This window comes from Tursiops truncatus, chromosome 4 (genome assembly GCF_011762595.2).
Source record: "Tursiops truncatus isolate mTurTru1 chromosome 4, mTurTru1.mat.Y, whole genome shotgun sequence".
NCBI lineage: Eukaryota > Metazoa > Chordata > Mammalia > Artiodactyla > Delphinidae > Tursiops > Tursiops truncatus.
The window spans coordinates 141,177,161-141,204,015 of NC_047037.1; the positions used below are offsets into that span (position 1 = coordinate 141,177,161).

At 52.4% G+C, this 26,855-nt stretch overlaps 1 protein-coding gene and 1 long non-coding RNA gene across 16 annotated transcripts in view; both read right to left on the reverse strand.

Moving 5' to 3' along the window:
• The window catches only part of WDR4 (WDR4 tRNA N7-guanosine methyltransferase non-catalytic subunit), a 31,575-nt gene extending 13,670 nt beyond the window's left edge, over window positions 1–17,905 (reverse strand). For 4 of the 15 annotated variants that reach the window (XR_012331644.1, XM_073804551.1, XM_073804554.1 and 1 more), the window contains exons 1-8: window positions 17,747–17,905; window positions 16,007–16,072; window positions 14,867–15,010; window positions 14,193–14,354; window positions 8,083–8,239; window positions 7,386–7,498; window positions 6,820–6,931; window positions 4,856–4,916 (exon numbers count right to left, since the gene is read on the reverse strand). Coding sequence is in view for 14 of the 15 variants with exons in the window: in XM_073804551.1 (XP_073660652.1) it covers window positions 4,856–4,916; window positions 6,820–6,931; window positions 7,386–7,498; window positions 8,083–8,239; window positions 14,193–14,354; window positions 14,867–15,010; window positions 16,007–16,072; window positions 17,747–17,835 (904 nt within the window). In the remaining variant the exon portion in view is untranslated. Of the gene's footprint in view, window positions 1–4,855; window positions 4,917–6,819; window positions 6,932–7,385; window positions 7,499–8,082; window positions 8,240–14,192; window positions 14,355–14,456; window positions 14,693–14,866; window positions 15,011–15,998; window positions 16,073–16,982; window positions 17,722–17,746 lie in introns of those variants that run through there. The other 11 variants (XM_073804552.1, XM_073804545.1, XM_073804550.1 and 8 more) reach the window with 8 other exon arrangements.
• A 3,408-nt stretch (window positions 17,906–21,313) lies between these two features.
• LOC117312192 (uncharacterized) lies at window positions 21,314–26,821 on the reverse strand. Its single transcript, XR_004526462.2, has 2 exons — window positions 25,790–26,821; window positions 21,314–23,011 (listed from the first exon to the last, which is right to left on the reverse strand). It is a non-coding gene; the product is annotated as an uncharacterized lncRNA (long non-coding RNA).
• Between the last annotated feature and the right edge of the window lie 34 nt (window positions 26,822–26,855).

The following is a 26,855-nucleotide window of genomic DNA, read 5'->3' on the forward strand; positions in this document are numbered from 1 at the left end:
AATCAAAATGGCATGGTATTGGCAGAAAAACACACACACAGATCAATGGAACAGAATTGAGAGCCCAGAAATAAACCCATGCACTTATGGACAATTTACAACAAAGGAGTAAAGAACATACAACAGAGAAAGGGCAGTCTCTTCAATAAATGGTGTGGGGTAAACTGAACAGCCATATACAAAAAAATAAAACTGGTCCACAATCTCAAACCATACACAAAAATGAACTTGAAATGGATTAAAGACTTACACGTAAGACCTGAAACCATAAGACTCCTAGAAGAAAACACAGGCAGTACACTCTTTGACATTGATCTTAGCAATATCTTTCTGAATATATCTCCTCAGGCAAAGGAAATAAAAGCAAAAATAAACAAATGGAACTATTTCAATCTAAAAAGCTTCTACACAGCAAGAGAAATGATCAACAAAAGGACAACCAACCGAATAGGAGACGATATTTCCAAATCATATATCTGATAAGTGGTTAATAACCAAAACAGATAAGGAACTCCTACAACGCGACAACAAAAAACCTTTAAAAATGGGCAGAGAAGGGGCTTCCCTGGTGGCGCAGTGGTTGAGAATTTGCCTGCCAATGCAGGGGACACAGGTTCGAGCCCTGGTCTGGGAAGATCCCACATGCCGTGGAGCAACTGGGCCGTGAGCCACAACTACTGAGCCTGCGCGTCTGGAGCCTGTGCTCCACAGCAAGAGAGATCGCGACAGTGAGAGGCCCACACACCGCGATGAAGAGTGGCCCCCGCTTGTCACAACTAGAGAAAGCCCTCGCACAGAAACGAAGACCCAACACAGCCCTAAATAAATAAATAAATAAATTTATTTATTTAAAAAAAAATGGGCAGAGACTATGAATAGACATTTTTCTAAAGACATACAGATGGGCAACACGCACATGAAAAGATGCTCAACATCACTAATCACCAGGGAAATGCAAATCAAAACCACAATGAGATATCACCTCACATCTGCCAGAATGACTACTACCAAAAAGACAACAAATGACAAATGTTGGCAAGGATGTAGAGAAAAGGGAACCCCCGTGCACTGTTGGTGGGAATGTAAACTGGTGCAGCCACTGTGGAAAACAGTATGGAGGTTCCTCAAAAAATTAAAAATAGGGCTTCCCTGGGGGCGCAGTGGTTGAGAGTCCGCCTGCCGATGCAGGGGACACGGGTTTGTGCCCCGGTCCGGGAAGATCCCACATGCCGCGGAGCGGCTGGGCCCGTGAGCCATGGCCGCTGAGCCTGCGCATCCGGAGCCTGTGCTCCGCAATGGGAGAGGCCACAACAGTGAGAGGCCCGCGTACCGAAAAAAAAAAAAAATTAAAAATAGAGCTACCATATGATCCAGCAATTCCACCCCTGAGAAGAAAACAAAAAACACTAATTTGAAAAGATATACGCACCCTTCTGTTCACTGCCACATTATTTGCAATAGCCAAGATCTGGAAGGAACCGAAGTGCGCATCAACAGAAAAATGTGCTACACACACACACACACACAACACATTACTGAGCCATAAAAAAGAAGGAAATCTCGCCATTTGCAGCAACATGGATGGACCTGGAGGGTATTAAGCTCAGTGACATAAGTCAGATGGAGAAAGACAAATACCATATGATTTCACTCATACGTGGAATACAAAAAGTAAACAAACAAAACAAAAACAAACATGCAGATACAAAGAACAGAGCAGTGGTTACCAGAGGGGAAGGGGTGGGGGGAGGGCAAGATGAGTGAAGCGAGTCAACTGCACTGCACTGTGACGCATGGTGACTAAACTTTCGGTGGTGAGCACACTGTAATGTATAGAGAAGTCAAACTGCAGTGTTGTCCACGTGAAACGTACACGTTATAAACCAACGTTACCTCGGTAATACAAAAAAGAGGAGAGGGTTATATGAAGGAACGTTTGTTACAACACTCATTAAGACGGCAGGAAATAGAACCACACATCTAAGGAGAAGGACCAGACAATGAGTGAAACGAAGCAGGGTCCACGCCAGCATCCGCCTCAGAAAAGCCCCTCCTGTGAGTGGGATCCCTTTACTGAAACCAGACGTGCACAGGCCACATCCACCTGCGGAGCAAATACGAAGTCTGATGAGAAGAACCTCTGTGTGATTTAAACGACCGAGAGAGAAAGAGGAAAATTAACTTCCCCCAAATGGTTAAGGCGGGAATCTCCGGGTGCTGGGACGTGAGTATGAATGCCTTGCCGTCAATATGGCTGATAAACAGGGAGACGAACGCACGTCTACAGGTGTCCCCACTCGCCCCTAGTCCTCCCAGGCGACAAGGGGTGTTTTAGAGCAGAGCCCTACAGGACAAAGCCAATCACGGGTAGATGCAGACAAAACCCAGATGCTGGGGACAGATGATGGGAACAAGAGGCCTTGGTCTCGGGGACGCTGGGACACATGTAGAGAAGAGACAAGGGGCCCCTCCCCACAAAGGGTGAAGACAGGACACCGAACCCCACCCCCATGAGAAAAGGAGGACTGACTGACCCAGGAGGGCTCCCAGAGGGATGCAGCCAGGTACCCGAGTCTGACACCCAGCAGCCCCAATGCCATAAGCGGACGGACCACCAGACATCGAGGAAAACCTCCAGCTGGAAAGGTATGGGACACACAGGGAGGAAAGGAAACACACACAGGAAAATCCCTAAAAAAAACACACGTCACAGCACCTCAAGGAGGTGGGGGATGGGGGCTATGAGGGATGGGGCTATGAAGAGAGAACATCCCAGGGACGAGAAAGAGCCTCTTGGAAAGCAGAAACCACAGCGGAAATGAACACGCCCACAGAAGGCTGGAAAATAAAGTTGAGAAAATCTCCCCCAAAGCAGAACAGGGAGCAGGCACATGAGAGAAAAAATATGAAAGGGAAGAATCAAGAGTCAGCGGGTCAAACATCCAACTGCACAAATCCCAGGAAGAGTGAGGCGCGGACGGCTCCAGAGGGAGGGAGCCTAAGGAAACTCCCAGGTCTGTGGACCTGAAGACTCAGAACGGACAGAGCCACTGACTGTGCAGCTAATTTCAGGGCCCCCATGACACCCCCGCCCTGCTCCATCATTCTTCAGAGCACGGGGTGAGAAGGCCCCCAAAACACGGCCAGAGAGAAGGGCGATCAGAGCCCACATGAAGGACCCAGACTCAATGGCCGCAGACTTCTCAAAAGAAAAAGCAGGCAGAAAACCAAGCAATCTAAAAACCAGAGAAAAGCCTGGAGCAACAGCTTGACAATCTGCAGGGAAACACCTGACTGAGCATCATACACCTGCCTGATAACCGAGTGCTGGGGGCGGGAGAAGGGCACCTCCCGAAAGGCAGGCTCCTTCCTAACCACCCTCCCTGCACCTTCAGAAAGCTGCCCCATGACATGTACCCCAAACAAGGTCGGGGGGCACGTTCTGGAGACAAGGAGCCCACCAGCAAAGAGGGAGGGGACGCAGGCAGGACACTGCTGATGCCCATGCAGATGGCAGCAGCTGACACGAAGAAACTGCTCGTGCTTGTTTCTTGATGACTCGCGTTGTTTGGAAACACCGGCCACCAAGAGGACACAGCCGAAGGCTCCCAGGGCCTGCCTTGGAGGCCACGGCGGGTGGAGTGCTAGTTTCCACTCTAAGCCTACAGCAGCATCTGACTCTTTAAATAAACATACAATCTGCACTTCACAGCATGCAGGGCACGCAGCATACCACGCCTGGGCCGGGCGGCCCGTGAGGAGGTAGGAAGGCAATGGGATGGGGCACCAGGACGGCCAGCGCCAGCCCTACTGCAGTTCTGTAAAAAGGAGTAGAAGCAAAACGCTGGACTTGACAAAGCTAAGTGGTAAGACCAAAGGTGGTCACTACGCTTTTCTGTGTGGCTATTTTTTTTTATTGTAAAAGAGGCTTACAGCACAATTCACAGAAACTGGCTATCTCTGGGAACTCCAGCATATTTATTTTCTTCTCTTTACTTTCACAAGTCACTTTCAAGAGAAGGGAAAAGTAAAAACCTGTGAGACACCACACTTGGTGAAGGAAATGGGACGTGGCCACCGCCTGGAAGGCCTGCCTGTCAGGAGTCCATGAGGCCCCCAGCCCACCCCAAGCCCCTGAGTTGCATAAAAAGCTAAAGGGTGGAAAGACAAAGATAAAGGGCTGTGGGCAGAGCTTCTGAAAAGAAAAGAAGAATCAGAGCCAGTTAGGAACTCAAAACCTGCACTTCAGCAAAAGTACTGCCTGATGATCCTTCTGAAGAGTGTTCCTTAGAGAAAGATGCCGCCAATCACTCAGCTGTTAAGGCTTCCGGCTCCTGGGACAGAGCTGCTGTACTTACTGATCAAACTTCCACCACGGCCAAGTGCCTGGCCCCTCTCCACGCGCTCACACAGGGGTGGGTCAGGGACAAGGGCTGAGAGCGGCAGGACCGGAGGGAACCAGGTCCCTCTGGGATTCGGAAAGGGCCGTCTACCAACCGTTCTGACGAGGTCATGGTGCTGTAAGGACCCCTCAGACCGGAGTCCCTGCACACCGGTTCTGGCTCAGTGCGCGCGCGCGCACACACACACTCACACACACGCACGCACACACACACACACACACACACACACACACACGCAGGCACGCACAGCCCTGGAGCAGCCGGCCGGCTCTACCCTGCAGACCACAAGCACCACCTAGTGGACGGCCACCCAGGAAAGGCACGTGCTGACCTCCCAACCACGCTGGGAACAGAAGACAGGCTGCTGGCTGACAGGTCCTCCCCCAGCCGAGGCTCCAGGCTGCGCCCCCACCACGGGGAGCCGGGGCGCCCGTGGGGAGCAGAGCACTTACCCCGGACGAGGACAAGAGCAGCTCGGGGTGGTCGGGCACCACGAAGATGCGGCTCACAAACCTGCAGGTGGAGAGAGGCAGCGGGTGAGCCGGGCTGCTGTGACTCTGCCCCGCCCGTGTCACCTCGGAGCCTGACCCCAGCAGAAGCCGAGAGGGGTAGCGTGACTGCGTGGGGAGCACGCCCCGTCCCTCGGGCCCAGAGGCAGTCCCCGGCCGCGCCAGCCAGGAAGGCCCCCGGGGTTCTGCCCTGCTCGGGAGCTGCCCAACCACGCGCTTCAACGGGGTCTGGGACACCAGGGTGACCCGCGAGCAGGGCCGGGTGGAAGGGGGGCAGCGCCACCGACCGCAGCCAGGGCCACACCCACAGGCCTCAGCCGAGCAGCCCAGCCCCCCCAGAAGGCAGCCTCGGGGCTGCAGGCGCGCACCAGCGTCTCTAACGCTGTCACCCTGGGAGAGGGGCCCCCGTGGCTCCCTCGCCTCCACCGGTTCCATCCCAGCCACCTGGAGCCTCACCCGGCCTGGGCCCCGGCCTGGCTGCAGCCATCCTCCCTCCCCAGGACAGCCTTCCCCGAAGGCCCTCAAAAAGGAACAAGAACACGTTGCAGGATGAATGCAGCCTGTGTCCCCCGCAATGGCACGTCCACGACAGCGGGTACGAGCCACCTTGATGTCTTTACAGGAAAGGAGTGGAAACCACAGTTTCCAGGGCCTTCACCAAGACTCTTAAGGAGCAACGATTGGTCATTTATTCGCCGAAATATCCACTGAGTCTAGGACTCGGCGGGAGACAGGCCATAGGAGACCCTGGGTGTCCGCGGAGGCTCAGAAAGGCCCGTCCAGCAGAAACACGGCCGCAGCCATGACGTGAGTCACCAAGGGCACTTTACATTGGCTGATACCCACGCTAAAAAGGTAAACAGACTCAGGTGAGACTAATTTTAATACTATGTTTTGACTTAACTCAATATACCCAGAATGTTATCATCTCAACCTGCAATCAATGTAACAAATTAATAAGGAGCTATTTTTACACTGTTTTTTCACACTGTCTCCGGAATCAGGCGTTTTACACTAACTACTGGCACCTCTCACTTGAGACCTGGCGGCTCACGGCTCTGAACTGGCCGGCACAGGCTGAGAAGCCCAGCAGGGAGGGGCCGGGGGGAGGGGCGCTTCCTGAGAGGGCAGGTGGCATCGGGCGGAAAGCTGAGTGAAGGAGGGCACTGGGCAGCGTGGGCAAGAGCTTGCCCGGTGGAGAAAATGGCACATGCAAAGGCCCCGAGGCACAGTGTGCCCAGTGGGGTGGGGAGCAGCAAAAGCCCCCGAGAGACGGCAACGGGGCGGGGGGCTGGCCGGCCACAGGAACTCTGCTCGCAGGATTACTAGACAACTGAATAAAAGCTAAAACAACGCTATCGTGACGTACAAAGCCAGCAACCATCGCCCTTCAAGGTCAACGTTCCATTCAAAAACCAGGAAACAGGAGCGATCTCAGAATTGAATTAAATCCCTCCAATTCTTCCCCTGCCTCAAATAACACAGTTTAAAACACTTCAGCCAGTTAAACTAAGTGCTTTTCCTTCCTGCAAACTGTAATCAGCCTTTTGCCTCAGAAGAGCGACATTCTTCAGAAACGCCACCCTCACATGACGTCAAACTTCACTTACTAAAGGAGCGCCCACTTGCCAGAAGACAGATGACAGAGCAACAACGCCTGCCTGGACGATTTCAATTGCTGAAGCCTGTTCCTCGTCCCCCGACACACCCCCACTGACCGCTGACTCTACTGCCGGGTGCTGAAGGGCATCGATGCTGGCCTGCGGTGACCACGCACTGGGGACTGAGACCTCGGTACCACCAAGAAAACCTCTGGGAAATGCATTCTGAACAGGGAAGGAGGTCCTGAAGGTTCTGAAGCCCTGGGACCAGGGGGTGAGCTAGACGGGGCCCAGGAGGAAGCAAACCGATGCAGGCCAGGCGTCCAGGCTGGTCCCCTCCTCCCAGGAGGCACCTCTCACTTCGCCACCAGCTTCCCCAGCTGAAGGGTCCACCTGCGTTTCAAACCTGAGCCTCCCTCTGTGGAGGGTGAGGGACTCACTCGGTGGGGGTACAGGGACGGGGGACACTCACTAGTTGGGGCGACGGGGACAGGGGACACGGTGCGGGGACAGGGGTCACTCGGTCGGGGGACGGGGGACACTCACTAGGTGGGGGGACAGGGATGGGGTCACTCAGTCGGGGGACGGGGGACACTCACTCAGTGGGGGGACGGGGGACACTCAGTGGGGGGACGGGGGACACTCACTCGGTGCGGGGACAGGGGACACTCACTCGGTGCGGGGACGGGGGACACTCACTCGGTGCGGGGACGGGGGACACTCACTCGGTGTGGGGACGGGGACGGGGGACACTCACTCGGTGCGGGGACGGGGGACACTCACTCGGTGTGGGGACGGGGACGGGAGACACTCACTCGGTGCGGGGACGGGGGACACTCACTCGGTGTGGGACGGGGACGGGGGACACTCACTCGGTGTGCCCGAGGCAGAAGGACTCGATGTTGTGCGGAGCCGCAGCCCAGCTCACCCGGATTTTCTCGTCCCGGTCGGCAGTGAGGACATAGCGGTCGTCGGGACTCACGGCCTGTGCACGAGGGTTAGAAGGGGCGGGTCAGCATGGCCGGCTCCCCCCGCCACCCCAGGCCTCAGCTCACGTGTCCCCCGAGGGCCACAGCTGCCCCCCACCTGCTCCCGCCCCAGCCCGGCCGCGCCCACTCCTGTCTCCGGCACCTGGTCGCCTTCCTCTCCTTCCTTTCACGTGTCCCCATGTCCAGCCCGCCACTGAGTCCTGGTGATCTGTCCTTCACGACCCCCCCAGTTCCTGTGAGCCCCTGCAGGGTCCCACCCCGCCCCCGCCGCCCCTGGCCACAGCCCAGCCCTCGTGGGCCTCTCGGGGCCCCTGGGGGCGCAGCTCGTAGCTCGGGGGCTCCGAGGACGCCTGCTCTTTCCACACCCTTCCCCCTCGTCTCCCCGACCTGGGCCTCCCCCACGTCTAGACCACGCAGCTGCCCCTAACTTGACCGTCCTCTTTCAGCCTGCTGCCAGCTTCACCTCTGAAATCGGGGCCCTGCCCACAGCAGAGCCCAAACCCGCCCACCTGGCACACAGGCCGCCCCCTCCTCGTCCCCTGAGCCGGACTGTAGCCAATGAAGCGCGTCGCCCACGTACCACATCCAGCAGCATCGACAGGTGTCCCAGTTCAAGCTTGCCGCTCCCGTGCGGCTCCAGCACCGAAAAGGAATAAACGTCCCCAGACTTGTCTGCTACCAGAACCTTCTCCTCAGAGGCCGTGAAGGTCAGGGCTGTGCACCTCCTCACCACAGTCCTACAAGGCCAGAGAAGCCCACGGTCGCCTCTACGGGTCGGCGCCAGGGCCGCCCGCTGACCCGCAAGGCTCCCGCCATGTGGCGGCACCGAAGACGGTGCCAAAAACATCAGGGATGGAGACAGAGCCAAGGCCTCCGACAAAACTGACTTTCGCAATATCTTTTCTTCTGAAAATGTGCTAATGGCAGAATCTGAGCGGTGGGTTTCTACGTGGCCAACGTGAGACCCGCTCAGCCTGACGGTGTGTTTGAAGGCTGTCCTGATAGAGCGCTGGGGGCGGGGCTCTCCGGCCTCCCCCGCGCGTCGTGCGTGGGGGGGGGGACACAACAGCAGCCAGCTTCCTAAACGCCAGTGCGCTCTGGGCCGCGACCACAGCTGCGGAGGGCCCTCCTGCCCCTGTGGCTTCCCATCCAGGACCCCGCCCTCCGCGCCGCCCACCCACCGCCGGCTCTGCCGCCTGGACCGGGATCCTGCACGCGCTGCTCGTGAGCACACGGGAGGGCTGCGATGCTGAGAGCTGGGGGCGCATCACAAGTCCAGATCCTTGATCCGGGGCCACAAGAGCTGTCACGTCTGCGAGCTGGTTCAGTAACGACATCAGCCACGAGGAGCAAAACCGCAAGTGGTGACACAGGCCCCACCGCCGGCCCGCTCGCCCCGGGTCGGGGTCATGCCGGTTCCTCCTGTTACCATTTTTCATTTTGTTTCTACTGGGACGTCTTCCAGGTAGCAAACTAGGCTCTCTAAGCCTAGTTTGGAGAGACAAGGTGCCCGTATTTTTCATCCTACGTTAGAGACAAGCCATAACGCTGCTTTACACACAAACGCCTTCCGTTTATCTACACGCGTGGCCTCTTCACAGAAGGGCCGGCCTCAGCTTTGCCGTCACCCGAGGGCTGGAAGGAGACCCACTGTCCCCATAAAGAGCTAACGTCCGTGCAGACGACACCCAGCTCACAGCAGCCGGACTCCAGACGTCAGCCTGAAACGGAAACTGAACGTTACGCCCCCCCACGCAGGGCCCATCAGAGCCCCGCCCGCCTTCCGCCTTCCGGGAGGGAGGGGCGAGAGGACAGAGGAGAGAGCGGGAGGCCCTGCTGGGTTCCAGGCGCCGCCACCGGGCTCGGCTGCTGCTGCACGGCCCCCACTCCTCGGTCCCGTGCAGCCCGGCAAGGAGGCGTGATGCCATGAACGCGGGGAAACAACAACAAGGAAAGGGAATCAGACCCCAGGTCAAGACTGATCAGAACTCGCACGGCCTGTGCTGCACCAGCAACACAGCTGCACAGCCTAACGGGCCCACTGAGCATCTGCGCGGAGCGCGGCCACGGCCTGGGGGGGGCCGGAGGGGGAGGCACGACCTCCTAGGGGACACCGGCCTAGGACAGTCCTCGGGAGGCAACAGGCTTGCATCCCAATGAGCTCGCCCACCCCAGGAGGAAGTGAGCCCTCCAGAGCCGGCCCCCTCCCCATTGCAGCCCCCCCATTCCTACTCGCATCTCGCCCCTTTGTCCTCTGCCAGCTGGGGGCTTCCAGCTTCTCAGGCTAAACCGTCCTGGCAACGATTCCAGGACGTGGCTCAGCTGTGCAGGACAAGTGTAGGAATTGGGACCCGTGGGCATCAGGACACAGGTGGCGGACAGCACCGTCGGTGGCTGGCCATGCCGCCCCAGCAGAACGAGCCCCGGGGGCACCAACCTTCGGCCTCCGCGGGGTCTGGGGCCTCAGCACTTTCCCTCGCTCCACAGAGTCACTGGGTTCAAGGCCCAGGCCCCCCCAGGGTGGGTGTGGCCCCCTCCTCCCTGCCAGGGACAGAGGAAGGGCCGCTAGAGCGAGCTCTGAGCCGTGAGCAGGTCCCACAGCCGCTCGGGGCCCTGGCCGGTCAAATGTGCATGAACTGGACGTCAGATGTACTGAGGGTGGGTGCCGTTCTGAGGGGGCCCATCAGATCCCAAAGGGGTCTGTGCCCCAAAGGTGAAGAGCTGCTGCACCCCCTCCAGGGTGACGTCCACTAGACCAGCATGGGGGGGACCGCCCACTGCATGTCATCGCCCCGGCGACTTCAACTCACCCTGCTCTCCCGCAAAAGCGTAATCAGAGAGGAAAGGCGCTGAGCTCAGGGTAAACGCACAGGAAAAGGCAACGGGAGACACGCGACCCCTGCCCTGGGCTCGCCCCGGCCCAGCCCCTTGGCCCCATTATCCAAAGGCTGCAACACGAGGGAGGTCCTGCAGTTGTAATCTGGTTCCTTAATTTCTTCCAATCACATCATGCCTTCCACACCACCTAATGCAAGCATTTCCTACACAAAGTTATTCTGTTGATATCAACTTAAAAGCCAAGAGAGAACGACTAAAGGGAAAACGCCCAGCACCGAGACCACTAAGGTCTACGGCCCCAAGCGTTATTGGGTCTCACGTGGAAAGAAGCCCCGACACACAACCTTCCAGAGACAAAACAACACAGCACCTTCCCTTCAGTCCACACCCACAGGCCTCGGGGTAGGGGGACCCAGGCACGGTCACGGGGCCAGGCGTCTGAACACCCGCCCTGCCCCGCGCCCGGGGAGGCCTCACCTAAACTCTCTCATTAAGAAGCCCGACGCCACGCAGACCCCTGCTCCCTCCTCAGACCCTGCACGAGCCAGGACCCTTCTAGAACAGCCAGAGCCCCGCAGGAGTGGTCAGTGTGACTGCGAGGGACCCAGGGGTCAAGAGCCCTAACAGTGGGCACACCCCCTCGGTGAAGAATCACCCTCATCCAAAGAGAGGTCAGGCCCGTGGCCTCACGGCCTGGGAGGAGGTGATCTCTAGGACGACAAAACAGGTCTCCAGGGGCAGAAACAGATCCCGCGAAGAAAGCGTCGCAGGGGGAGGCAGGTGCCGCGCGGTGTCTCCCACTAGGGACCTCTGGATGATGAGATTCAGAGTGACTTGTTTTTGTTCCCACTTTGGCCTTCTCTGAGGTTCCCAAATTTTTACATGAACCACAAAAATTCAAGGGGGAGAATGGAAAAAATTGCTGTGGTAGGAAACCACACTGCTCCAGGGACCAGACAGGACACCTGCGAACCTGCCCTCAGCTGCCCTCCCGCAGACCCCACAGGGGCAGGTCCGCACACAAGCACGCCCGTGGCAGCTCTGGACGGCGGCCTGGGGGAGCCTGTCGGCCGAGGCTCACCCGTAGTGTCTCGCTCAGCACGCGACGCTATGTGGGACGGCCGGGTGACAGGGCAGCCGCAGTGGATGGACTCGTTTAACACAAATGGGAAAAACCCAAGTTCCCCAACAGAGAATCAAAGGGAAAAGGAACCACCACCCCGCGGAAAAGCGAAGGGCGTAAGACAGCTCACAAGGTACAAGCAGTTCTTCAGGGTAAGGCTGCTCTCCTCACTCCTAACGAGGCAAGCACGCAAGGTCCCACTTTTCTCTCACACGGCCCCAGGCCCAAGGTTAGATGCTACTCAGCGCTGGGGGGTGCGGTGTTTGCTCCTGCACTCCGGGGGTAAAGGGAAAACCCCTTGGGAAGGCAATTTGTGATCATCGACATAATTTACAAATATACATCTTCAGACTTGGCAATTCAGTTTTGGCAACTTTTACAGATAAATGAGAAAAGTTACGTCTGAGAAAATATGATAATTCACTGAAGCACTTTTTGAAAGAGCAGAACAAGTGAAACGCAGGTAAGAAACGTCCATGAAGAGGGAAGGTCAAGAAAACGACGGGACTGCACGCAGTTGCTCCTCTTCACAAAGCACTGACCAGCACAGACATCTCTGCCATCAGCTCCTTCGGGTGCACCTCCAACACGCCCTTCAGTCCTCAAGACCCCAAGTCTCCTCTGACCCAGGCCTGATCCCCTGGGTCCTCTGATCGTTGCCCAGGTCCCCTCGGCAACCTGGGGGTCAGACGCAGATTTCCGGATGTCCCTGGAGGGCGATCAGAGCTCTAATACATCCCGCTGCAGGCAGAGTCAGCCTGCATGTCCCCGAGGCACCCTGGGGGGCGCACCAGAAGCACGGCCGGGCAGCCTTTACTTTAGCAAAAGAACTACTGCCAGATGCCTTTAGATCGTTTGATTTCCATCTTTTGGGGCAAAGCCCCCTTTCTGAGAATCTGACGTAAGGTATGGAGACTCCACAGACAAAAGTAGCAGTCAGGGTCAAGAAAGGAGATTAACTACTGTTACGGGCTGAACTGTGTCCCCCCCAAATTCATGCTGGAATCTAAAACCCCCCCAGACCTCAGAATGTGGCTGTATTTGGAAAGACAGCCTTTAGAGAGGTGATTCAGGTGCGATGTGGCTGTCCAGGTGGACCCCAATCCAGTGTGATGGGCACAAGAGGAAAACAGCACACAGAGGGATGACCATGTGAAGAGACAGCAAGAGGGTGGCCATCTACAAGCCACGCCCAGGAGAAACCAATCCTGCTGACACCCTGATCTTGGACCTCAGCCCCAGAACTGTGAGGACTAAATACCTGTTGCTGAAGCTGTGGTGTTCGTTACGGCAGCCCTGGCTGCCTCATCAGCCACCATCACCTGCCATCACTGTCGCGGGCCTGCCCTCCCCGCTCCCTACAGGTTGTGGAAGCAAAACCAAGGCTACCCGCAAGGATCCCTGTGGGGGAGCTCAGGGTCAGAAACCCCAACGTTCCCGGCAATGCTGAACCCCGAAAACACAGGACATCGTCTGTGCTCTAAGTGACCCGCTGATGTTCCGGCTACGTTGGCAGGAAGATGCTGCCTCACAGGTCTCTCCGGGTAAGGGTGACGTGAATTCACATCGGCAGGAAGGAGCAGTTCATCATCAATGATCCTGTGGCTACACGGCAACACACATTTAAAAGTCATTCTGGGGGCTTCCCTGGTGGCGCAGTGGTTGAGAGGCCGCCTGCCGATGCAGGGGACACGGGTTCATGCCCCGGTCCGGGAAGATCCCACATGCCGCGGAGCGGCTGGGCTCGTGAGCCGTGGCCGCTGAGCCTGCGCGTCCGGAGCCTGTGCTCCGCAACGGGAGAGGCCACAACAGTGAGAGGCCTGCGTACCACAAAAAAAAAAAAAAAAAAAAAAAAGTCATTCTGGGGCTGGAAACTGTAACTGACTGTGGGCAGTAGCTGGAGGGCGCGGGTGCAGGGAGATTCCCCGTACATCCTTTTAATTTTCTGTTTTAAGCTTTTAAAACATGACCATCTATTGCCCACCTAATACACAAAAACACGTATAAGGTAAAAACGAAGTAATGTTACTGGACTTTATTTTTAACCTGACTGGAATCGAGGGCAGAGTGGGTACTCCTTGCTTTTGATGCCACCTGGAATCTGGCTTTTTATCCTTCTCTTAGCAAATAAGATGAGATAAAAATCTTAGAAGTGTAGCTGTCCCAATACAGGTGTGAGTCGGCTACAACAGGAAATTCCTTGACCTTGGCCCTTCAGTAGTTAGAGCGTTATAACCGCACACGTTTATCTCTGATTATGAAAGGGCAGTTAAACCCTGCAGCCCGCAGGGAGGCGAGAAGAAGGGGAAGGGCCGGCTCTGCTCCGTGTGGGTGTTTCCATCAATGTCAAAGATCAAAATAAAGCCCACCTGCACCCTCCTAAGGAAACAGAGAAGGTGCAAGTTAAGAGAGTATCAAAGCCAAAGGGCATTTACATCTGCCCCCAGCCGACTGTCAGCATCACCCACCTCCTCTCCAAAGACAAAGAAGCTCTCGGGAAGCGAGCGCTCAGAAAACCACAGTGCCCCCTCCCTTTGAGGAAATGATGGAGAGAGATGCAGGAGAAGAAGAATAAGTCGGAAGAGCATGCACAGGACTTTGCTGGGTAAGAGGAAACACCCAGGCCCAGTGACAGCTATGTTCTTGCTAGTTACTGACATCATCTCCCATCAATGCTGAGCCCCCAGCCCTTGAGATACTCAAGTAAGTGCACCGACTTAAAAACTCACCAAGTTAAAACCGTGGCCCAGGGCTTCCCTGGTGGCGCAGTGGTTGAGAGTCCGCCTGCCGATGCAGGGGACGCGGGTTCGTGCCCCGGTCCGGGAAGATCCCACATGCCGCGGAGCGGCTGGGCCCGTGAGTCATGGCCGCTGAGCCTGCGCGTCCGGAGCCTGTGCTCCGCAACGGGAGAGGCCACAGCAGTGAGAGGCCCGCGTACCGCAAAAAAAAAAAAGAAAAACAAAAAAAAACGTCGCCCAGGTGCCTTAACTTACACGAAGCCCCCGACACACTCCCAGGGGGCATGCTGGCATTCTCTATTTCTGCCACCACAAGACTGGAGAAACAGTGTTTGGAAAGCACGACGGCACAGTGGCCAGGGGCACAGACTCTGTAGCCAGTGACCAGGACAGGGTCCAGCTGAGCTGAGTAACTGGAGCTGCTTCAAAGTTTCCTGAGCTGTGGTGTGGGTGAGAACACCGCCCCGCCCCGCGCCGCCGCACTCACGGGCCTGGTATGAGAATTAAATCAGTTAACACAAGTACAGCACTCGAAACGGCTCCTGGCACAGAACTGGTGCTCTGTGTTAGCTTCTTACACTATCGCTACTGTCACTATTGTTATTGGCATGCAAGTGTAAGCCGTGCGTTCAACAGCGTAATGATTCCACGTTAGCATTTCATACCTGACACTCAGACATTGCCATGGTTTTGTACGGAAAAGAATCAGACGCTTACTGTCATCAGTTAAAGCGAAATAGCTGCCGGACGTGGAGAAGGTGGACGCCAGAACCGTGTCACTCCCCTTATCCACGGGCTGTCCGTCCTCCCTGAGAAAGAGAGGGGGCAGGTCAGGCCTTACCTCAGCAAGTGAGCTGCGCCCTCCAGGCCAGCCCTGTACGTTTATAACGCGATCGGACGTGGAAAATGTGATGAGCTTCACGTAGCCAGAACATAAAACATATTAAGGGGACACGGAGAGGTTAAAGACCACTCTAATTTTTAAGGAGTAAAGCTAATTAAACAGAAAAGTCTCTCAGCATGCACACCAGAATCCCAAGGGCTGAGCTGCAAAGACCCTCAGGGGCCCACTCCCTCAAGGACATGAACTGATCTACAACTAGAGGCAGGGATCAAATCATATTAAGAAAAATAAAGTGGGCCCCAAGCCTGATTCTTCTAAAGAAAACCACCATACAGAACGACCGTACTCTGAAAACAAACCTATGGCTACCAGGGGGGAAAGGTGGAGAGGGATAAACTGGGAGATTGGGATTGACATATACACACTACTATATATAAAATAGATAACTAATAAGGACCTACTGCAGAGCACAGGGAACTCTACTCAATATTCTGTAATGACCTATATGGGAAAAGAATCTAAAAAAGAGTGGATATATATATAGATGTACAGCTGATTCACTTTGCTGTACACCTGAAACACAACATTGTAAATCAACTATACGCCAATAAAAAATTTTTTAAAAACCATACTCTACTTTTATCTTTCAATTAGCTGAAGTTAATTTCATATACCTGCTTTCAATGCATTTAAAATTGCCCTGTTATTTCAAAGTGCCAATAAAATAGTTAACTACTGACAAAAACGAATTTAAAGTATTTTAAAAACTGCTAATATTCTTAATGATGAATTTGAAAGGTAGTTCCACATTTCTCTCCTGAGGTGGTCCCTGGTTTATCCACACAGCCGGGTAACAGAAATGAAGAATTCAGCAAATAAGACAACAGCTTACTCATTAGACTGAACGGTCCCATTATTCAAACCATGCATCAGCCCTGAAGAGGCTCCCCTACCATCTCACCCTTTATGCTCTTGTGCCTCCTTTTCTGCAGCACTGCAATCATATATGAAGAGGCTGTCATCATCACTAAAGAAAAAAATAACAAAAACATTTTAAAGGAAGCACTTCGGTAATTATAATGTTCATTTCTTTTTTTTTAACCTGGATCAAAACAATATTTGCATAAGGGTCTTATCCACAAGAAACCGTCTCCATAAGATATTTCAGGGAACAGTTAAGGAGCTTTATTTGCTTAACCTATTTATATTTGCCATACATAACTGATATGGTCTGTCCATAAAAGTCAGTTAAGTGAAATAAATGAAGACAAAAATTCAACAGGAAGTAATATACCGTTCTTTGATAACCAGAACATCAGTACAAGATGGCTATGTAAGAACAAGTTATATTCTGATGTTATTGAGTTTTCAGAGGGTCTTTTGCACCCGTTTAAAACCGCCATTACTTGTTTAGAAAAATGTCTCATCTGCCCCAGAAAAGCTCCCATGGCTGCCAAGCATTTACCAGTATAGAAGCCGCCCACCTTCCCTATCAGACCCTGAGCTCCCCCTCCAGTGCCTGGCACAGAGAAGACATCGTGCAAATTTATAGCCTTTAAAGTGACTGCAGCCAAACTCTTTCCACGTGGCACACTGCAGCGCAGGAAGCGAAACAGTCCTCCAAGCCAGAAACTGTGCCAGCCAGCCACTAGATTTCCTCAAAAGGTATGGAATGAAGCAACCAGATGGAGTCTAATTTAGCCGTCTCTCACTGTGGCATGTGTTAGATACCCCGAGGCTCTAAAACGAGATAACCTGGGCCAGACAACAGCTTTGTGAATACATCTGTGAAATCTAAACTTAACATCTTATTGGATCTCTGAAACCGAACACTGAACAAAGAACACAGAGAGTATCTTTACATTTGAGAGACACATTGTTTCAAGTATGGAAGAATCAAAACTACCCTGGGAAAGAAAACAGGGGCCGAAACTTACCACTACTAATATCCAAGAAGCTCCTGGGTCAAGACTATTCGATCAACAAACATTTACTGATTTAAAAATCCCGGGAACGATAAGGAAGGAGCGTGAAATTAGGGAAAGCAAAAGCAAGACCTTGTAATGGGCCACTAGGGAGGTGCGCGCAGTGGCTCTGGAGTACCCCCCGAGCGAGGAGGTGTCAGATAAAACCCTCCAGCCCCGAAGGGCAAGTAGGGCGGGGTCGAGGGATGTGGGCTGGGAGGAGGAAACAGGCACCTACGCAGGAAGAGGGAGGGGAGAGAGGGGGTGCGCCGAACTTGGTGGCCGGGAGTAAAGCCCTCTCCCCAAGGGCTGCCTTCCACCCCTCTCTCCAGAGAGAGTCTGACCAGCGTCCCCCAGACCCCGCAGAGCCCGGAAGTGTTCCACCCCTCTCTCCACAGAGGGTCTGACCAGCGTCCCCCGGACCCCGCAGAGCCCGGAAGTGTCTCGCGCCGAACCCTCAAAGAGCGCCGCAGACCCGCCGCGGAGGGCGCGGGGCCCTGGGCAGGCGGCTAGGGGACCCCTGGGCGGGTCTTGGGAGAAAGGCGCGGAGAGCGGACATTCCGCGGCGCAGGCACGCGGCCGGGCCCAGGTGGCAACGGAGAGCTCACAGGTAGTAGCGGGGCTCCCCGGGGTCACCCCAAGGCGGGTGCAACCCCGGCTGTGCGGGAGAGCCGGCGTCTCAGGGCCCCGACGCGCGACCGCAGCCTTGGCTCCTGCTCCAGGCCCAGACCCCTCACCTGCTCGAAGTGGAGGTGGCCAGCAACCGGCTGCCGCCCCGCACCACCAACTCATTCCCGCACAGCGCCAGCCCTGCAGAACCCGCCATGTACCCACCCGCCGCGCGGCTACCCACGTGCGCCGCCTAGCGCCTCTTCCTGCCAGCGCCGAAAAGTGACGTCAGACGTAGACGCCGCGAGGAGACGTCATCCGGGCTGGCCCCGCGAACGCGCCAGCCCCGGCCATGCGCAGAAGGTGCATTAGCCCTAAAACTCGCAAGCTGGCCTGCGCGCCTCTGGTGGCTTGGGGTCGGTTGCTGATCGCGTTTGTCCGGATGGAATACACTTGCTTGTTTAGTGTTCGTCTCATCCTCCAGACTGCATAAGGCCAGTTCTGGATCTTTCTCACGCTGTGGCCGGGCGACTTGGCCGGCCTGGTACCTACTTGGTCCTTCAAAAAGTGAGAGGGTCTGAGTTTGCCTCCAGGTCGAGGACACGGTGTCAGAGGTGGGCTCAGAGCTGAGGGACGATAAGCCAGACGCGCCCGAAACGCAAAGCCTCTGAACTGCTATTTTTCAACCCAAGATAGGGCTCCTTTCCTGTGTTCTTATGCTCATGGAGTGGGTCACCAGGCATCAGTTATGCGGGATGATTTCTCGGGACTCTCCGCCCCCATATTCCACACTCTTCATCTAATCTCATAAATCCTCCTGGACACCCCTTCTCTCCAGCTCCGTGGCCTCCGCCACGACACAGCCCACAGGAGTCTCACTGCTCACTGGTGTCACATCCGCCCTTGTCTCCCCGCCACCCCCACCTCATGCAGTTTCCACACTGAAGCTAGAGGGACCTTTTCAGAACACAGTTCCAATTCCCTGCTTAAAATCAACAAGTGGCTTCTCATTGTTCTCAGTACAGAAACCAAATCCTAATCTTCCACTATGAGACCAAGTGTGGTCTGCCTCCTAACGACTCTGCAGCCTCCTTCCCTACCAGGCCCGCTTCAGTCTCAGTGCTCTAGCCGTGACTACCCTTCCGTTCACTGGAACAATGGTTCTGCTAACCACAGGACCTTAGCGCGTGCTATTCTTTCCGCCTGAAATGTTCTCCCCACACCCTGTCTATGTCCCTAGTTAATTCCAGTCACTCAGTTTCATCACAGTGGAGTCATCACTTAATCAGGGAAGCCTCTCCTGACTTTCCATTATTTGCATCCACGGCACCGTGATAACTTGTTTAATGTCTGTCTCCAGACTACAAACGCCATGAAGGCAGGGACTGATGCCTACTAAATTGGCAAGTCACCGATCGATGCCCCAGCTTGCACCACAAAACCTGGCATGAAGTCAGTGCTCAATATTTGCTAAGTAAATAAATGGAACAACTAATTGGCAGTCTTAAAAGATCAGCTATTTTTGCATAAGACAAATTACGATAGGCATGAGGCATGGAAACTCTGCCTGACTCAGCCCCACCTCCAGTTTGATTCAAGGATGAATTGACACCCAGACTTAAAGCAGAATGCTTGGGAGACTTCCCTGGTGGTCCAGCGGTTAAGAATCAGCCTTCCAATGCAGGGGACTCAGGTTCGATCCCTGGTCGGGAAACTAAGATCCCACGTGCCGCGGAGCAACTAAGCCTGCGCGCCACACCTACTGAGCCTACGTGCCACAGTGAGGAGCCCACGCGCTGCAGTGGAGGGTCCAACATGCCGCAATGGAGGATCCCCCGTGCCGCAACAAAGATCCCAAGGAAGAACCCGCGTGCCGCAGCTAAGACCCGCAGCGAAAAATAAAATAAATATTAAAAAAAAAAAAAAAGCAGAATGCTTGGGAAAAGCTGGGCTTCCTATAAGGCAATGAGGTAAAAGGGGCTTTCATGGAGGCAGAAGATGGAAGAGAGTCTGTATCACAGAACAGAGAACGCAGAGGGCTGGGGGCGGGAGGTTGGGGGTGGGGAGAAGGGGCAGGAGCTAAGCCGGAGACTCACATGAGATCATCGCAAGGGAGCTTCCAAGGAGGGATTGACGCTGGGCAGAAAGCAGAGGAAGCAGGAGGCTCCACAGTGTTTCTGAAGGTGAGTCGGCTATAAACATCACTTCTATTCAGCTAACCTAGCCGGTACAGTGAAAGTCCATACTCATGGTCTGGGGTATTTTTCAGGCCCGCAGGTGAATTTACAGTTTCTCTTCTGGGTGGGATAACAATACCAAGAGCACAGAGATCCTAGAAAGGGGCAGCCAGTCATCACAGGCTTGCAGGCAAATTTAACTTTCTTTACAATCGTGGTTTACATCGTTTTAAATGTTCTGTAACACACATTCTAACAGGTACAATTAACTGTAATGTGCGTATTTAACCTGACCTTGGGGCTTCCCTGGTGGCGCAGTGGTTGAGAGTCCGCCTGCCGATGCGGGGGACACGGGTTCGTACCCCGGTCCGGGAAGATCCCACGTGCCGCGGAGCGGCTGGGCCCGTGAGCCATGGCCGCTGAGCCTGCGCGTCCCGCGTCCCGCAAAAAACCAAACACCAAACTGACCTTGAAGCTTCACTACTTTCATGTTATAGGTTACAACCTCGAGAAATAACTACAATTTTTTTGGGGTTGCACTATTCCTCTTAAGTCTTTATTATTTGTTATTTGGAGGAAAAATAATAAAGACTTAAGAGGACTACTGCATTGTATCAAAAGACGCAGAGCAGCTATAAATGAAAACTTAAAGATCTGTACTTGACCATCAGATGTAAAGAAAACTTAAGCATTTTGAAGTTTTTGAGTTGATAAATCACTTGCCTCATACTTTGAATTCTTATAGTACTTGTGCCAACAAGACTTATTTTCCTCAAGATTTTTTTCATCAAATTTCATGATAACATCTACCTTTTTAATTTTAATCAAATCTAATTGAAGGGACTTCCCTGGTGGTTCAGGGGTTAAGAATCTGCCTGCCAATACAGGGTACACGGGTTCGAGCCCTGGTCCGGGAAGATCCCACCTGCCGCAGAGCAGCTAAGCCCGAGAGCCACAACTACTGAGCCCACGCACCTAGAGCCCGTGCTCCACGCACCTAGAGCCCATTCTCCACAAAAAGAGAAGCCCCCGCGCACTGCAACGAAGAATAGCCCCCGCTCGTGGCAACTAGAGAAAGCCTGCGCGCGGCGGCGAAGACCCAATGCAGCCAAAAATCAGTCAATTAATTAATTTTTTAAAAAGTTAAGAGAATAGATCTTGAAAGTCCTCATCACAAGAAAAAAAAGTTTGCAACTATGTGTGGTAATGAATTTTACCTAGACTTACTGTGGTCATGATTTCACAGTGTATACAAATACTGAATCATTATGTTGTACACCTGGAACTAATACAATGTTATACGTCAACTATATCTCAATAAAAAATAAAATAAAAATTTTACGGAAAAGAGAAGAAAAAAGAAAATGCTACATATATATATATATACGTATATATATGTATATATATATAATTCAGCCATAAAAAAGAAGTAAATCCTGCCACTGCACCATTGCAACAACATGGATGAACCTAGAGGGCATGATTCTGTGTGAAATAAGACAGGCAGAAAAAGATGAATACTGTATAATCTTATTTATATGTGGAATAAAAAAACCAAACTCATAGAAACAGAGCAGATTGGCAGTTGACACGGACAGGGGTTGGAGTGGGGAATCAGGGGAAAATGGGTGAAGGTGGTCAAAGGCTACGAACCTCCAGTTATAAGATGAATAAACACTGGGCATGTAATGTACAACATGGTGACCATAGTTAGGAATATTGGATTGCATAATGGAAATTTAATAGAGTAGATCTTAAAAGTTCTCACCACACACACAAAAATTATACCTATGTGAGGCGAGGGGAGTGCTAACTAAACTTACTGTGGTAATAATTTGCAATATATACACTTGACCCTTGACCAACTCAGGGGTTAGGGGTGCCAACCCCTTGTGCAGTCGAAATGCATGTACTGCTATCTCTGCCTCAAAGGGCAGGAAGCTGACGCAGTTTGTTCCGAATCAGGACTCAAACCCCAGTTCTTTTGATTCCGCATATTGGGATTGCTAATCGAACACAAACTTTTCCCTACACTTAGTTAATGTAAAGATCTGTAAAAGGAAAATACAGGTACTATATTTATTGAAAAAGATACAGGTATAAGTGGACCCATGCAGTTCAAAGCCTGTTGTTCAAAGGTCAACTGTACATACGTCAAATCATTACATTATTCACCTTAAACTTACACAATGTTTTGTCAATTATATCTCAATAAAGCTTAACAATTTTTTCCATTAAAAAAATAAAGTCACTCATAATCTCCCATTTGGTGTGGTTTTGACATATGTTATGGGTTGAATTGTGTTTCCCCCAGATATACTGAAGATATATGGAAGCCCTAAGCCCCAGGACCTCAGAATATGACCCTATTTGGAAAGAGGGTCTTTACAGAGGTAATCAAGTTATAATGAGGTCATCAGGGTGGGCCCTAATCCAATACGACTGGTGTCCTTATAATAGGGGGAAATTTAGATACACAGACATGCACAGAAGGAAGACTCAGTGAAGACACACAAGGAGTACGCCTTGTGGAAACAGAGGCAGAGACTGGACTGATGCAGCAGAAACCCAGGGACAGCAGGGACTGCTGGCCACCACAGCTAGGAAGAGGCAAGGAAAGATTCTACCCAGGATCTCAGGGGGCGCGTGGCCCTGCTGACACCTTGATTTAGGACTCCAACCTCCAGGAAAAACTGTGAGACAATAAATTTCTGTTGTTTTAAGCCACCCAGTTTGTGGTCCTTTGTTACAGCAGCCCCTGCAGGCTACTACGACACGTGTTTTCATCTTGAGGACACTAGTATTATAACAACTAAGTTCTTAGTGGCAGCACTCAGCTTCTCGCTTAGTTGGTAGCGACCTTTGTCCATCAGACGCTTGGAAAGTCTCCAGTAACAGCCACTTGGTGAGGCGGGAGAAACGTGAAAGCAGATCTTCCAAGCTGGATGCAGGTTTTATCCCAGTTGGTCCATCGAGAATGAGTTAGAGCATGCTTAGATATGCAGGATTCATATACACAGGACCTTGCTGGATAATCCTAGTCGTCACGTCAGTGTACAAGAAGACAGCCTTTCTAGTAGCATCGTTGGAATCTACATCCTTTCCATGAAACAGTGGGCATCTAAAACGATCATATCAGGACTCCCCTGGTGGTCCAGTGGTTAAGACTCTGTGCTTCCACTGCAGGGGGCACGGGTTGGATCCCTGATTCGGGAACTAAGATCCCACGTGATTCACGGCATGGTCAAAAAGTAAAAAAAGAAGAGAGAAAAGAAAACAATCTTATAACTTTGAAGCACCAAATGAAACAAAACATTTGTGGGGTTTTTTAACTCATCAAAATGCATGATGAAATATTTCTTACAAATCAAAACCATGCATATAAGAGAACAAACACTCCTGTACCCCCAATATACCTTAAGAACTAACCATTACAAACAGAACTGAAGCCCCAAGGCTCCCTTCCATGTAGGCCTCACTCCAGTCTCCCAAATCCCCTCCAGAGGTAGCCCCTATCTGATTCTTTTGGGTGGCTTGTCCCTCTTGTTAATAAGTAGGAAACGGGCTTCCCTGGTGGCGCAGTGGTTGAGAGTCCGCCTGCCGATGCGGGGGACACGGGTTCGTACCCCGGTCCGGGAAGATCCCACGTGCCGCGGAGCGGCTGGGCCCGTGAGCCATGGCCGCTGAGCCTGCGCGTCCGGAGCCTGTGCTCCACAACGGGAGAGGCCACAACAGTGAGAGGCCCGCGTACCGCAAAAAAAAAAAAAACAAAAAAAAAGGTAGGAAACACTTTATGTATTTTGGGAACCAATTCCTCACGAGTTAAATGATTTCCCGGTTTGTGGCTTGTCATTTCACTTTTTATAGTATCTTTCGCTAGAGAGAAATTTTAATTTTAGGGCTTGGCATGTCCTGGACCATGGGAGGTATGTGTATGTTTTAACCCCAGACTCAAGAGAGAACAGGCCTTGAGGTATGTATCCCCACCTGACATAGACACATTTCCTGTGGACTTTTCTTTGCAGATTTTTTTGCTAGCGGGTGGCTTTGCCCAGGTTCACCCTGTCACTGAGGGGAGCTCTGCAAGGGCTTCCTCTGATGCTCTCCAGCCCACTCCCAAGTGTCCTCAGGGCCAAAGTCTTGTCTCCTCTTCTGATGTCAGTTAAACCAATGCTTTGGCTTTACTGAGATCAGCAAATGCTCCCAGGGCAGTGCTGGCTTCTTGTCGTTTCTGGCTTCTGTTTCTTGGCCCCCGGAGACACACACTTCCTGTGGTCCAGGACACTCCAGACTGTGAAAAACATGATCACACTCGACCAAGACAACCAGCACTAAGAAGGGTATGGAAAAACCCAAATCCACTCGGGAGGAACGCACACTCAACCCGGAACCTGGGAATCCCCACAGAGAAGAGCCCAGAAACACGAGCTCCCAGTACATCACTGCCCGGCAGTCATGAACAGGAGCCAGCAGAGGCCACGGAAAGCAGAACTGGCGTGAGAACGGAACCGGTCGTTTGAAATTATGCTTGTAATACTGTACCCAGCATTGCTACATGTTTTGTAACCCGAGGGTTCTTCATTACGTCTCGTGGCCACATACTGCCAGAAATAGAAGTCATTACATATGTTTTAAAACACAGTTTTAGGTACATCCAGTATAACTTCAACTTTATTTTCTTATTTTTTCTTTATGTAAAAGCTTTTAAATTTACTTTTCCTGTTTGCTGAGCAATCTGGTTTTTTTATTCGATTATTAAAAAGAAAATTATCTTACTAACTTAGTAAGGCATGCTATGTATGGTCATTCTAAACAATAGTTTTAAACTACACTGTTATCATATACACACTACTATACATAAAATAAACAACAAGGACCTACTCTATAGCACAGGGAACTATACTCAATATTTTGTAATAATCTATATGGGAAAAGACTCTGAAAAAAAAAATATATATATAACTGAATCACTTTGCTATACCCCTGAAACTAACACAACATTGTAAATCAACTGTACTTCAATAAAAATAAATTTAGAAACTACACTGTTACTGAAAGCTTTGTTTTAAAAAAATCTTAATTTAAGACGTAATTAAATCATACTTATTTATATAGGATAATGCCATAATACATTTCCTTTGGGGCTTACGAAGTATGTACATATTAGCCCAGGATGCAGAGTGAGGTCATGCGTATGGAAGGTGTGATAGCTGAGTATGTTAATTTTCCTCTTTGGCCCAAACACCTTTAAGTTCAGGACCCATCACTGGTCCAAGTGATGCCCAAGTTATCCAGTTATCTTAAAAAGAAGTTTAATTCACCCTTGGTTGGGTGGGTGGTGGATTCCTAATAGTTTAGATAGAATTTTATGTGACTCATTAAGGAATATAGACAAACACAAGTTTTTGAGGTTTTGCCTAAAAACGCTGGATCATCACTTGCTAGAACTTCAGGCACAGGTGACGGTGCCTGCAGAACGACTAGGGCAGAGAATTAACAACTGACGAACAACCCCCACTGGCAGCAAAATCTAGCCTACACTTTTCCAGCTGACTGTGAAATAAGATATAATCTCCTCTCCACAAATACCTGTGAAACCACCGGCCCTTTCTCTGGCCCCTGCTTGATTTTTCTATTTCCTATTTGCCTCTTGCACTTGGCACTGTTGCTTCTGTTCCTTCTGGCCAAATGTCGTGTAGGCCTGCTTAACCTCCCCACCTGACTGCAGCAGCGTCCAAGGAGGTCCTGCTCCCCCCAGGCTTAGGTGCTGGTGCCAACTACAAATTGTCCCTTGCCATCTGCCTCTACAAAGATGAGGTCATCCTCCACTGCAGCCACTCACCTTCTACACCCCCTGAAAGGAGCTCAGGGTGGAGATCAGGAATGAGGCCCTCTGTGCTCTGGGAGAAACTGGCAGAACAGGCCCTCAGATAGTTAGAGATTTGCAGCGGATGTTATGAGCCAAATATCTAGAAAAGCACTAAAATTACTCACGGTGACATCTGTTCCTCCTGATTAGCAGGATCTGAGGGTGGAGTTTTCCACCCTCTGATCTCAAAAGGTCATTCGTCCGACACCTGGCACGGGCCCAGTTTTAGGGTTGGTGATCCCAACCAGTCTTAGCCGGCTTGAACTGGACAGGAGCCCACCCCAAGTTCCTGAAAAACGGCGCTGGCGGCCTGGGCGCTGGGTCACAGAAGTGGTCATTGAAAAACCACTAAAGTTCTTGAAAAGCCACTAAAGCCTCCATTACTACAGTGACCCATAGGTCAGAGGTGTTATCTTTAGGCGTGACTAAGGAGTCAGAAGTAATTAAGGTGAGCTTGGTCAGTGAAGGCACGTTAGAAGCAGAGTTTTTAGCGAGCTGTTCCTTTAGCTGCTGTTCTGTCAGACAAGCGCAGGTATTTCTGTTAGTCACCAGTTTCTGTTAATCCTATCGGGATGCTTTTTTTTTAACCCTATGGGGCACGGTTTCACGGGGTATCTGTTTTACCCATTTATCTGGCACTTGTATGAGTCTCCAGCCTTAGCCACGGTGGGGAGCCTCTCCCGGGTGGAGTTGAGGTGTGGGTATGCTCCTCTTGGTGGAATGCTTCCTGGCACCGGGCATGGGCAGGAGTGGGGAGGCACGATCAATGGGGGAGAAGGAAGCCAATAACTAACTACACCTACTCCATGTCTATGCCTAACTTGGGGGGAGTCTGCACCGCAAGTTATAAACACTCAAGTAAACTAAAGCTTGCACTTCTGATCTGTTTGGCTACGGGACTAGTGCGGTCACAGGCCAAAAGAGCGTCCACGGTCCCACCTGAGGCTGCCCTGCAGGGTGACCACAGGTGACCACTCCGGACGGAGTACAGGAAATGGCACCCACAATGATCACTTCGGTGACCCAGCGCCCAGGCTGCCGCGCCGTCCGGGTCCGCGGGCCCCAACCGCCAGTGATTGGTGGCTCTTCCCGGGGGCGTGGCCTCGAGGCGCAGCGCGGGGAACCTGGAGGCCGCCAGGATGCGCGCGCAGGACCTCGGCCGTGGTGCGCGCGCAGCAGCCGGAGCCCCCG